This window comes from Otolemur garnettii, unplaced genomic scaffold (genome assembly GCF_000181295.1).
Source record: "Otolemur garnettii isolate 467f Iridium unplaced genomic scaffold, OtoGar3 scaffold00091, whole genome shotgun sequence".
Classification (NCBI taxonomy): domain Eukaryota; kingdom Metazoa; phylum Chordata; class Mammalia; order Primates; family Galagidae; genus Otolemur; species Otolemur garnettii.
In genome coordinates, this window is record NW_003852486.1 from 3,329,513 (window position 1) to 3,341,017 (window position 11,505).

The 11,505-nt window shown below is 52.4% G+C and overlaps 1 protein-coding gene across 1 annotated transcript in view; it reads left to right on the plus strand.

The window, feature by feature from the left end:
* ARHGEF11 (Rho guanine nucleotide exchange factor 11) overlaps positions 1–11,505 on the plus strand; it is a 116,368-nt gene that overhangs the window by 99,179 nt on the left and 5,684 nt on the right. The window contains 14 exon segments of the mRNA XM_023516400.1: positions 1,069–1,195; positions 4,544–4,723; positions 4,807–4,854; positions 5,042–5,229; positions 5,506–5,652; positions 5,942–6,021; positions 6,170–6,295; positions 6,658–6,775; positions 7,444–7,622; positions 8,287–8,362; positions 8,622–8,789; positions 9,593–9,683; positions 10,286–10,411; positions 10,829–10,890. Of these exon segments, the coding sequence (XP_023372168.1) occupies positions 1,069–1,195; positions 4,544–4,723; positions 4,807–4,854; positions 5,042–5,229; positions 5,506–5,652; positions 5,942–6,021; positions 6,170–6,295; positions 6,658–6,775; positions 7,444–7,622; positions 8,287–8,362; positions 8,622–8,789; positions 9,593–9,683; positions 10,286–10,411; positions 10,829–10,890 (1,716 nt within the window).

The following is an 11,505-nucleotide window of genomic DNA, read 5'->3' on the forward strand; positions in this document are numbered from 1 at the left end:
GCTCCTCATCTCTCTTCTTTCCTGCTGAGAGCCATGGTGCCCTGGGTGTGAGTTCTCATCTCCAGGGTTTCTAAGTGGAATCAACTGTGCCTTTTTACTCTTTTCACTTGTCCTGTCTGTTTATTATGATCAAGAATGCTTTTGTCTTAGCTTTTAAAAAGGGCTGGAATGGCTGGGCAGTGTGGCTCACTCCTATAACCCTAGCACTCTGGGAGGCTGAGGCAGGTAGATTCCTTGAATCCAGGAGTTTAAGACCAGCCTGAGCAAGACCCCATCTCTACTAAAAATAGAAAAACTAACCTGGCATTGTGGCAGGTGCCTGTTTAGTTCCAGTTACTCAGGAGGCTGAGGCAGGAGGAACACCTGAGCCTAGGAGTTTGAGGTTGCTATGAGGTAGGAAGCCATGGCACTCTACCAAGCGTGATAGAGTGAGACTCTTGTCTAAAAAAAAAAAAAAAAAAAAAGGGGGGGGCTGGAATTTGAAAGACAGGAGTTACATCTCTCCTCTATTTCACCGAAGTCACATCTCCCCGCACTAAAGGTCCTCGGTTTTGTAGTGATGGAGACCATAGAGATGGTGTTCCAGAGAGAACAGGAGGGAGAGTTAGGGGAAAACAGTGAGCTCTGAATGTAATATAAATTTGAGACATGCTAGATATAATATGGCAGCATGGCCAAATTCCATGTAGATGTGTTTTTGGTCTGCCAGGCTACTTTTTAAACCTATATATAATATGGCTCTTAGGAAAAACCTAGTCATGGTTTTCAAGCAGAAGTGTCATTGTAATAAAAAATGTGAGAGCCAAAAGAAAGCTTCCTAAACGTACTTCTACGCCCTCTCAGTTTGCACATAAGGGAAAAGTAGACCCAGAAAAGCAGAACGACTGCCCAGGGCCCCAGCACACAAGTAGAGGAACCAGGACTAGGAGCACCTCTCCATTCTGGGGGCCTGTGCTGCTATCACCCGTGCTTTCTCATCGCTCTGTCTTCTGGGATAGCAGGGAGTAAGGTCTGAGACTTCACTCTAAACGGAAAGTGTAGTATCTTTCACTCTGTTTGTGCTTCTAGTTAAACCAGGCAATGTGAGGAACATCATTCAGCACTTTGAGAACAACCAGCAGTATGAGGCCCCGGAACCTGGCACACAGCGACTCTCTACAGGAAGCTTTCCTGAGGACCTGCTGGAGAGCGACAGGTAGCAGTGGCAGGATGGGGCTTGCCAGCTGCCTGAGGTGGGACACATGGCAGAGTTCGGCACCAGGGTTTAATCCTAGCTCCCTCGCCCTTCCCCACTAGACTGTAGGGCTCCTGCTGTGGGGTGGGTGCTCAGGCCCTACCCTCTGGCCTGGGAGGGCATATGCCTGTAGATTCTGCCTTGGATTCATCCCCTGAATACTGAGTAGCCTCTGTCCCAAAATTAAGCTAGATGATATTTATAAAGCAGCTAATGAGGAAACCCTAAATAACAAGGATTAAAAAGAGTATAGAGCAGTGGTTCTCAACCTTCCTAATGCCGCGATGTATTTTCATTGTTACAAAGGGGTCACGACCCACAGGTTGAGAACCGCTGACAAAGAGGAAGCAAAGGAAGTCCTGGGGAAAAAGCCCGGCAGTGAAAAGAAGGCTATGTATGAAAGAAGAGAACTAGAGATGAGCCCTTTAAAGATAAGCAACGTAGCTGTGGGCAGCCAGGGTCCACCTCAGCAAAGAGATAAACCAAGTTGATTAATTCAAATGAGCTATACTACCCTTTTCAAGAAGAAAAGGGGGATTTTAGGCTATGGTACCTTTCATATTTTCCATCTTGAGTCATGTTCTAACTAGAATCCTTGTATTAAATATATTCTGATATTAAAATATATTCTCGGGGCTGTGCCTGTGACTCAGTAGGTAGGGTGCTGGCAGGTTCAAACCTGGCCCCAGCCAAACTGCAACAAAAAAAATAGCCAAGCATTGTGGCAGGCGCCTGTAGGCCCAGCTACTCCGGAGACTGAGGCAAGAGACGCCTAAACCCAGGAGTTGGAGGTTGCTGTGAGCTATGACACTACGGCACTCTACAAAGGGCTATCTACGAAGGGCTATAAAGTGAGACTCTGTCTCTAAAATATATATGTATTCTCCAACTTACTTGCTTTTGACTGTACCCTGTAGTAGTCAAGTCACATCTAAAATCTGGTGGAGCACAGCGGCTGGCACCTGTAATCCCAGTACTCTGGGAAGCTGAGGTGAGAGTGTCCCTTGAACTCAGGAATTCAAGACCAGCCTGAGGGCTTGGTGCCAGCACCAGGCATGTATAGGAAAGCTGACTGGTTTGATCCCCTCCCAGGCCTGCTAAACAACGACAACTGTGACAAAAGACAGCCAGGCATTGTGGCAGGCCCCTGTAGTCCCAAATACTTGGGAGGCTGAGGCAAGTGAATCACTTAAGCTCAAGAGTTTGAGGTTGCTATGACCTGTGATGCCACAACACTCTTCAGAGGACAACAGAGACTCTGTCTCAAAAAAAAAAAAAAAAGACCAGCCTGAGCAAAAGCAGAGACCCTGTCTTTACTAAAAAAGAAAAACTTAGCCAGGTGTTGTGACAGGTGCCTGTAGTCCCAGCAACTGGGGACACTGAGGCAGGAGGATCACTTAAACCCAGGACTTTGAGGTTGCTGTGAGCTAGGCTGATAACACAGCACTCTAGCCTGGGGAACAGAGTGAGACTCTGTCTCAAAATAAGTAAAAAAAAAAAAAAAGAAATACTCGTGCAAGATCCTGAAATCACCCTCAAGGTATAGTAATGTGGTCTGACATATGGGGAGCACCAGCCTGACAGCCTGGGCTAGCAGAAAGGTGGGTAAGTGTGTAGCATTCTGAACATTCAAGCCATTTTGTGTTGGGAATAAACTAATTATCAAACTATAAATCAAACCTTCCTAGTGAATGCAAGATAACTCTTTTCTGTTTATATTAAACCTTTCTAAGTTTAATATGTTAGTAAAGATTTTTGCCATAGTGAGAATTAACAAAGATTTAGGGGAGGCAAAAGTTAGATTTGTACTCGGGAAAGGTTCAGGTCTAATTTTAATGAATTAAATACATGCATTGTGTGATTACTATGGTAGACATCTTATAGATATATCAAATATTTTAAGATTGTAAGACATTTTCAACATTTCAAGAGAATATTTGAGACCATATACTAACTTGCCTTCTTACCATTGCTGAGTTTGCCTTGAGAATTACTAGGACCCTAGATCTATAAACAGAAGCCTTTCGATTAGATGGTTGTAAGCTCACTGGCAATCTTAGGGGAGTGTAATAGAAGCAGCTGGTGGGCCAGAGGTTGTTAGTGTAGGTGAGCCCTGAGCTTGTGAATTCTAAAGGGCATTCCCTAGGAACTGTTACTTCTTGGTGGGAGCAGTGCACACTTGTGGGTACTTGAAGGAAAGTCCTTAGGTCTGCAGCCCCAGTGACCCCGCTGGTGGGTCTCATCATGGTGCTGATGTGACCCATTGAAGGCACTGGTGAAAAGTGTTTTGACTTTTCTGGTGCATGATTTCAGTAGATTAGCTGGCAGTATGTTTTCTAACCATGCATACAAACCCTGTGGACCCCAGGAGGTGAGCTCCACTTTGGGTAGTCTGGCAGTTTGGAGGCTCAATGAATGGAGACCAGGACATTGGCTGCCTCACTGCAGCAGCCTGCTGGGCTATTAAGACCTCTCCAGACATTTCCAGACCTCCTGTGGTCGTAGAAGCAGAATGCAGATTAGTAATAATGGCAGCGAAGAACCAGCCCAGCAGGGCCGCAATAGGGGCGGCTAGGGGTCAGAGATGCCAGCTGCTCCAAGCTGACTCAAAGGACGCAGAGCAGCACCCAGCATCTGATGTCAGGTGACTAAGCCCTGAGTAGTGGGCCTGAAGGTGGGTCCTATCTGTCAGCAAACAGCGCCTTTATGCAAACTCCTAAGGCTGTCTTCTCACAGGAGAGGAAATGGCAGTTTAGGAAGGTGCTGTTACAGAACAGAAGGGATCTGCATCGCAGCTGGGGTCCTGCAGCACAGACTGCTAACAGGCAGCATGGTGTGTCCTAGAATGAGCATGTAGAGATGCCTGTGTTTCCTTCCAAGGTCTTGTAAATGGCAAAGCCAGGGTGAGAGTTGACCAGAGGCAAATTGGACTGGCCACTAGATTGTCCCAGGGGCAGGGAGGTAGTCCCTGATGAAGGACTGTGATGTCCAAGCCTTCCTGACAGGAACATGGTGTCCTAGACCTCTGCACACACCACAAGCCTGGTTTTGGTAGTCCCAGATTTCCTGTTAGGATCCCTTCCAAATACAAGGGGAAGGTGAGTTTGTCCATCCATCAAGCTGGGCTGGGGAAAAGGAAGGTTCCATAGAATAGCAAAAGCAGTTTGTAATTAAGACACTTCTGCCATGCAGGAGCACCAGGCATGTGGGAAGAGGGGGACCTGCCATACCAAGGCACCCTTGAGATGGGGCAGAGGTAAAAGCAGGCCAGGGTGGAAGGTCCCAAAGCCCCCGTCCCTGTCCACTCAGTTCACGCTCAGAGATCCGCCTGGGCCGTTCTGAGAGCCTCAAGGGCCGGGAAGAGATGAAGCGGTCTCGGAAGGCAGAGAATGTGCCCCGCTCCCGCAGTGATGTTGACATGGATGCTGCTGCTGAAGCCACACGCCTCCACCAGTCGGCTTCATCCTCTGCCTCAAGCCTTTCCACCAGGTGGGCAGGCTCGGAAGCTCTACCCACTGATGTCTGGGGCAGTGGCCTGAATGGGGATGCTGAGAGTCACATTGTCTCCACAGGTCTCTCGAGAACCCAACCCCTCCCTTCACCCCCAAAATGGGCCGCAGGTGAGTGATGGGCATGGTGGGGCCTCTCTCTATCTCTGTCCCATCTGTGCTCAGCAGGGTGTGCTTCTTCTCTTGGAGCCCACTGGTATCCCATGTGCACAGGACAAGCACATAGGCCAGTACAGGAGGGACAGATCTGCGTGTGATTCTTCCTCCTGAGTGAAGCTGAGCTGCCCATTCTCCCCAGGAGCATTGAGTCCCCCAGCTTGGGGTTCTGCACAGACGCCCTCCTTCCCCACCTCCTAGAGGATGACCTGGGCCAGCTGTCTGACCTGGAGCCAGAGCCAGATGCCCAAAACTGGCAGCATACTGTGGGCAAGGACGTGGTGGCTGGGCTAACCCAGAGGGAGATTGATCGGCAAGAGGTTATCAACGGTGAGAATGTGCAAACCCCCCCGCCCACCCCGCAACTCACACTATGTGAGCAGAGGTGCATAGCATGGGGGCTCTGGGACAGGACCAGGTCTGTATGGCCTACTGCTGTAAGTTCTACCTCTGTTCTGGCCCCCAGGGTGAGAGAAAAATTGCCATAGGACCTGAAACCACTCTGGTTGCTCCAGAAGTAGAGTAGTTTAGGGAGCAGGGTAGTAACTCTAGATACTTGTTGATCTGTTTTCTCCCCATCTCTCTACCTCCTTGTCACCCCCTTAGAGCTATTTGTGACTGAAAGTTCCCACCTGCGCACACTCCGAGTGCTAGATTTGATCTTTTACCAGCGGATGAGGAAGGAGAACCTGATGCCCCGGGAAGAGCTGTCCCGGCTTTTCCCCAACCTGCCTGAACTCATAGAGATTCACAGTAAGGAGCCTGTGTCCACCATGTTCCTCCTCTGCTAGCTGAAGCTTCCTATTCCAGGTTGGCCCATCTGTCAGGACCTCTCTGAGTGGTGACCCTTGCCCATCATCCTTGGTGAGACAAAGGTCAATGGGCGACCTGAAACCAGCTGTCCAGTTCCCCCCAAAGTAAAATTGTTTCTAAACCCTTCCCCACAGCGTTGCTGCTGAACATCCCTGTTCTCTCAGTCACGAAGAGTCTGGCAGTTAACTCAACCCCAGGCGTTTGTTTCTGTTTCCTATCCTTGCTTCAGATTCCTGGTGCGAAGCCATGAAGAGGCTCCGGGAGGAGGGCCCCATCATCAGAGAGATCAGTGACCTCATGCTGGCTCGGGTATGGCTCCAGAGTTCTGCTTGGCAAGGACAGTGGAGGAGCTAGGTCCCATTATCTAAAGCTGCAGAATTTGGCAAAGGAGGGGATAGGCAGGACTGGTCCCAGGCAGGGTTGTGGCACTGAGCCAGTGTCCATCCTGCCCCCACAGTTTGATGGTCCCGCCCGAGAGGAGCTCCAGCAGGTGGCTGCACAGTTCTGCTCCTATCAGTCAGTAGCCCTAGAGCTCATCAAGACCAGGCAGCGCAAGGAAAGTCGGTTCCAGCTCTTCATGCAGGTGTGTCATCAGCAGCGCCTTCTCTGCCAGCTCTCCAGGGAGCTCTTGCCCTTCTTCCCTCTGGCCCCAGCCTCTCTCTCCATGTGGAGGTGACCCAGTGCGTCCCTCCACCCACCCACACCTGCCCTTCAAAGGCTGTGACACTCCAGACAGACTGCAGTCACTAGAAAGGGCCTAGATTAGCAGTCAGTGGGCCCAGCTCACTGGGCAGTGTAGCCCGCCCTTACGTTTTGACCACCTCCCTGCCTTGCATGCTTATCTCTCTGCTGCCGCCACTTTTTCTGAGCAACTCATCTGGGTAGGGCCTATCTGGCATCCTACCCACCCCCAGGCTGACATCCCATCATCTTTGCCCCATCTAGGAAGCGGAGAGCCACCCCCAGTGTCGCAGGCTGCAGCTGCGCGACCTCATCGTCTCCGAGATGCAGCGGCTCACAAAGTACCCACTGCTGCTGGAGAATATCATCAGACATACAGAGGGTAGGATGGTGGGCAGCAGGCAGTGAGCCCATGTCACACCAAGCCTATGGCCTTTCTTGTCTTCACCTTTGCCCTGTTAATGGAGAAGACAATGAGTGTGAAATGTATCAAGAGCCGCCATAGCCTCACTAGGGCCTTTTTGCAAATTCAAGGAAAGCAGCTAGTGGACACACAGACTGGCACTTGGGGGGCTTAGCTTCTTCTGGTGGTCAGACTCTGATACCAAGGGCTTTGGCCAGGTTTTAGCCCCATTATGCCCCCTACAGCAGTGCCCAAAAGATATAACCTGTGTATTAACACCAGAGGAGCAGGGAACCAACTGCCCAGGGGTCTAGCCCCAGGTTGTCAGTGTCCTAAGAGCTTGGGTATCTCTCATTACCCTCGAATTTGGGACATTGGTGGCTTTCTAGAGGCATAGTCATCTGTGGAGCTGTTTGGTCTAAGCAGGCATTTCCTAGAGCTGTTAGCATCTGCAGAGCAGTGTTCTGCAACCTTGGGGCACTCTGTGAGTTACTCTGACACCAAAGCCCTCAGGTTAGGTGAGCATGGCTTTCTCCACTCATCCCTGCCAGGGCAAGATACCCAGACTGAGCTAGGCAGTGGGGACAGCAGAGTCTGAGGGGCTCCTCATCTGTCATCTAAGTACCTCCCCATCCTTCGTTTGGCAGGCGGCACCTCTGAGCATGAGAAGCTCTGCCGGGCCCGAGATCAGTGCCGGGAGATTCTCAAGTACGTGAACGAGGCAGTGAAACAGACAGAGAACCGGCACCGTTTAGAGGGCTACCAGAAACGCCTGGACACCACTGCCCTGGAGAGGGCCAGCAACCCCCTGGCAGCAGAGTTCAAGGTAGGAGGCAGAAACTGCCCCAGGTTCAGCTCCTCACTCATCCACACGCACTTGCTTCTGGTAACCCATAGGAGCAGAACTCTGGTTGGAGAGCCTTGGAGATAGGAGGCAGGGGGCTGTCTGTGATGGGCTGGCACAAGGGTACCCTCAAAAACACAGGCAGCGCCTGTGGCTCAAAGGAGTAGTGCGCTGGCCCCATATGCTGGAGGTTCAAACCCAGCCCCAGCCAAAAACTGCAAAAAAAAAAAAAAAAACACTTGGGCCCCACTCAGTAAAGACTAGATATTAGAACTCTGTCAGAGAGAGCAAGGGTGAGGCAGGACAGGGGAGGAGGCAGAGGGAGTGGGGAGTGGAGATAATCTGGTGGCGGGGGGGCTAGAGCTGGAGAGACAAATGGGAAAAATGGAGTGACATTCTCTCAGAAGGCAGACAGCATGTGTGTATGGGAGGGGTAGACCCAGCCAGAGCCAGTGGTGTGTGACTCAGTGTTGCACATGGCCTGCACCTATATGGTGACCTTCCTGCTTGTTTGTATCCACCATGAAAGCACGAGACAGGGGCTGCCATCCTACTCTCCACTCCCTGCCTTAGCACTGTCTCAGGCTTCAGTGAGCTCTGAGCGCTTGGTGGGTGGGTGAGTGAGTGAGTGGTGTTTCCCTGACAGAGCCTGGATCTCACAGCCAGGAAGATGATCCATGAAGGGCCCCTCACCTGGAGGATCAGCAAGGACAAGACCCTAGGTGTGTGCTGGGGCCTGGTGGGGGTTGAGGAGCCTACAGGGTCTGTTCCCTGGGTTCTTCCATCTGTTTCCTGAGTTCAGGAACCTGTTCTGAGGGGTAGCAAGGGGCTGTGAAGGTGGGTAGAGCGTGACTGGGTAATGGCTTGGGACCAGCTCCTTGAGCACAGCATAGAGGGAGGCTTCCTAGGCCCGGGTCACTCCCAGTGCCTGTGAGGGGTGAGTGGACAACAGGGTACACCTGACCACCCTGCCCCTCCCAGACCTGCACGTGCTGCTGCTGGAGGATCTCCTGGTGCTGCTCCAGAAACAGGACGAGAAGCTGCTGCTCAAGTGCCACAGCAAGACTGCCGTGGGCTCCTCGGACAGCAAGCAGACCTTCAGCCCCGTGCTCAAGCTCAACGCTGTGCTCATCCGTTCTGTAGCCACAGGTACTCACCAGGGGTAGGCCCAGCTGGCCTGGGTTCTGGGTCCCTATTTATTGTCACTGGTGTCCATCAAGTGCTGGCTGATGTGGAGCCTTGTGGGACTTGATCCTCTACTCCTGTTCTAACACAGTCTAAGTGGGAGGGTATGGTCCAGGATGGGCAGGAAAGGGGGCAGGGTGGGACCAAGAGGAAGGTCTATAGCCTGGTGCAAGGGTGCTCAGTTCTCAGGGACAGTGCTGATTTGGGTGGGCTGTGGACACCTGGGATAAGCTAAGGGGTTCTATACCAGAGTGAGGAATGGGACTGGACAGCATGAATAGAACAAGCTTTCATGTGGCAGCCATGCTCAGGGCAGAGTCTGTGTGCAGACGGCAGATGCACCTCCAGGAAGAGCTCAGTCCCGTGGGCTGAGGCGTTGCAATGGAAAGTAGAGTGTGTGTGAGAAAGGGCTCTCGGGCAAGGGTCAGGCTCTCTCTTCATCTGTGAAATGGGGGAAACAGCTGCCCTACCTCTTGGTGTCATCAAAAGGGATGATGGGTCTAAGAAAGTTTTACAAACCTAAAGCACCATATGTGTGTCAGCCACCACTGTGACTAGAGTGGGAGTGGCCATGAAAGATGATGGTCTGGCGTCCTGGAATAGCCTTTGTCCCCTTTACAGGATGGTCCAAGTGGTTTTGATGATCCAGATCTGTTTGCGTTCTTTGGGTGGAGGGTCAGGGCTTCGAGTCCACACGCTATCACCCTGCCCTAGACTGCAGTCACACCTGCCACCCCAGTAGACACCTTTACTCCCTTCCCACACAGACAAACGGGCCTTCTTCATCATCTGCACCTCCAAATTGGGCCCACCTCAGATCTATGAGCTGGTCGCATTGACGTCATCAGACAAGAACACGTGAGGATTGAGGGATCACCCATAATGCTGTCCGTGGGATCTGGGTGGTGTGTATGAGGACAGTGGACAGTGAGGCCATGGCTAGACCCCAGAACAGTCCCTGGACAGGAAGTTGGGAAGGGGTGTGGGAGGTAGGGCAAGCATAAAGAAGCTGTGGGGGTCCCGCTGCAGGGAGAATGTGCTCTCAGCAGCCTCCAGCCGCTTCTCCCTGCTTGCCTGGACTCCCTTCTCCATCAGGCACATTAGACCCAAATACCTTCTCAGGTATTTGCCTCAGGGCCCTCCACCACGGTGTTCCCTAACCAAAGCCACCAAAAGTGGCATGGCACTTTGGAAGGAGACAGGTTGAGTCAGTTTCTCAACAGAGAAAGCTTAGCGCTGAGCATAACAACTTGGTGTCCAGTATATGGAAGCTGCAAGTGATAAATCGCCAAGGGAGCAGCTAGTGGGGACCTTGAGAGGAGCTGGGACCTGCCAGGTGGTCCCTGGGGCAGGGCAGGAAGGAAGGCCTAGACACCCCAGAGCGGTAGGTTCAGTCAGGCATGGTGTGTGCCGTGCTCTTGTTCTCACCACCAGTCTTCTCTGTCCCTGCTGAGCAACAGGTGGATGGAGCTGTTAGAGGAGGCTGTGCGAAATGCCACCAGGCACCCCGGAGCTGCCCTGACACCCGTCCATGCCCTGCCCCCAGGCCGCCAGGAGCCAGCCCACCAGGGCCCCACAGCCAGCAGGTACAGTGCTTGGCCCTCTAGGCCCTCGTGCCATCTCCACTCCAAGCCACCTATTTCCTGCTGCATCTGACTTCTTCTCCCCCATGGGCAGATAACCTCTGCAGAGGGAGGAGCAGGCCCCTGTCTCAGCCTGTCTGCTCTTCTCCCTCAGCTGTCATGAAGACCGGGCTGCCTTGGGGTAGGGGTGTAGTCCAGGGGCCCAGGAAGGCTTGGCCAGCACCCATCCTCATTTCCAGGTTGCCAGCAGACCAGGCAGTGGATGAGGCCTGGTTACTCCTCTCCTTTTTTGGCTGCTCCTTCCTTGCCCACTCTTAAGTTGAGAGTCCGGGCTGGAATTTCATGGCTTTCAGCCTCCTGCCTGGCAGGGAACAGACTGCCTGCCAGGTGACCTCCCCTTTGGTTGGTTTCTTCCCTCAGGGCAGGACTGGATGACTCAGAAGTGTTTCACAGTGAGCCAGAAACTAAGGAGCTGCCCACAGGTGAGTCCTCTGCTCTGTCCTGTCCTCGGAGCCAGCCCAGGCACCAGGCCAAGTGTGGGAGGGATAGGATGGTCCATCAGGGCCGGGGGTCTGAGGTTTTGATGGAAGGAACAGAAAGGAACAGTGTGGGACAAAGAGTTTGGACGGGGAACGGAACAGACTACACAGACAGAAGGTTACCTTGCACATTGAACACAAGATTCTGTTCGGCCTCTCCAGGTGACAGGACCAGCAGTGGGGGAGAGAGGAGTAGTCCATTGAGCAGGGGGAGGGGGGCTCCTATGCTCCAGCAAAGCTTGCTTTTGAATGTGAATGGATAGCACGAGGGGTGTGGGCGCTAGAAAGGCTTAAGATGCAGGTCCTGGAATGGGTTTGGGAGTTCTTGTATGAAATAACTTAGGGTCTTGGGTTTTGAGAGGAATCTTGAACTCGATGGCTGGTCCCTGTTCAGTTCTCTGCTGTTTCGGGTGCTGTTCCTCCTGACGCCCAGCCCTCCCTAAAGTCTCTGTCCCAGACCCTGTTGCAGCCATACCTTCTTTGCCTGCTCTGGTTTGTTGGGGTTTTTTTTAAGAGACAAAGTCTTGGCTCGGCGCCTGTGGCTCAAGCAGCTGAGGC